The 1,402-nt window shown below is 71.0% G+C and overlaps 1 protein-coding gene across 1 annotated transcript; it reads right to left on the minus strand.

Moving 5' to 3' along the window:
- Positions 1–8: 8 nt before the first annotated feature.
- LOC116548515 (uncharacterized protein C11orf95-like) lies at positions 9–1,400 on the minus strand (the record flags this gene model as incomplete). Its single annotated transcript, XM_032273933.1, has 2 exons — positions 731–1,400; positions 9–460 (listed from the first exon to the last, which is right to left on the minus strand). Coding segments are annotated over exons 1-2 (1,122 nt in total), but the record flags the coding sequence as incomplete, so codon positions are not given.
- Between the last annotated feature and the right edge of the window lie 2 nt (positions 1,401–1,402).

The raw sequence follows: 1,402 nt of genomic DNA on the forward strand, positions 1-1,402 counted from the left end.
GGGGGAGACTCGGGGCGGGGTAGCCCCAGGGCCAGCAGGTGGGCGGCCTTCTCGCTCCACTCCCGGGCGATGAGGGCCTGGAGGGGCCAGCCGAGGCGCGTGGAGCCGGGGTGGCGCCGGCGGATGTGGCGCTCGATGGTGCTCATCTTGAGCGAGGCCAACGAGCCTCCGCACACCAGGCCGCGCCGGCCGCCGTCCAGCTCCATGAGGTACTCCAGCCGCCAGCGCTCCTGGGGGTGGCGGCGGTGGGTGCGGCCTCGCAGCAACCGGCCCGGGACCCCCGCCCTCTCGCCCTCGACCTCCTCCAGCTCCTCCGCCTCTGCGGGCCCGGGCCTCTCATGGACCCAGCCAGCCTCTTCCTTTACGTCTGGGGGGCTGAGATCCTGAGAGGAGGGGGCTCCAGCAGCGGAGGCCGAGTCCCGGCTCTTTCTGGTCAGGTCCTGGGGGGCGAGGTCATCGCCTGTTGGGGAAGGGGTGAGGGAGAGGGGCTCAGCCTGCTGGCTGGATTGCCCTTGCCCACGCTGAGGGGTCCATCCTGGCTCCTCACCCCGGCCCCAACTAGGGACCCCAGGCTGTGTGTGTCTGGGGGCGGGACGGGGAGTGTATGTGTGTGGAGAGCCAGCTCCTGGCCTTCTGCCCTCAGCCATCAGTCCCTGCCTCCCAGTTTTGGCCACAGACCCCACTTGAGAGCCCCAATATGAGGGGGTCTCCGCCTGGGATGGCCTCGCACCTGGTGGGGACTGGGTGAGGTCAGACAGCGCCTCGGGCTGGCCCCCCCAGGCCTGCAGCAGGGCACTGCGCTGGGGGCCGCTGAGCCCCAGGGAGCCGGGGTGCACCTCCAGCACGTGGGCACGGATGTCGTCCAGGTGCAGGCTGGGCAGTGCCCGGCCACAGGCCATGCACACCAGCCGGTTCCCCCGCGGGTCGTAGGCCATGAGACACTCGGCCCGGAACCAGTTCTGCAGGGACTCCTTCAGCCTCCTCTCCAGGCGCCGGGCCCCCAGCCCCCTGTTGCCCCCGGCCCTCCGGGAGGCTGAGAGGCGCAGACGCCGAGCCTGGGGTGCCACTGGCCCCCCTCGCCGCTGGCGCCGGCAGCCACCAGCAGCTGGGGCTTTGCCTGGGCCCTTGGGCGGGCAAGCTGGGACACCGGCCCCCTCCTCCTCCTCTTCCTCCTCCTCCTCCTCCTCCTCCGCCCCCTGGACCCCCAGGCCCTCGGCCTCTCCGCAGGCCCCCAGCCCCAGGTGCGCATCCCAGCTGTTGCTGATGACTTCCTTCTCCCGGGGACTCCAGTGCAAGGAGTAGGGGTGCTTCTGGCGGATGTGGCGCTTGATGGTGCTGAGCTTGAGTGTGGCCAAGGAGCTGCAGCACACCATGCCGTGCCGGGCAGGGTTGAAGTCCATCA

The sequence above is a fragment of the Sapajus apella genome, unplaced genomic scaffold, assembly GCF_009761245.1.
Source record: "Sapajus apella isolate SASKATOON/1434 unplaced genomic scaffold, GSC_monkey_1.0 scaffold13924, whole genome shotgun sequence".
NCBI classification, from domain to species: domain Eukaryota; kingdom Metazoa; phylum Chordata; class Mammalia; order Primates; family Cebidae; genus Sapajus; species Sapajus apella.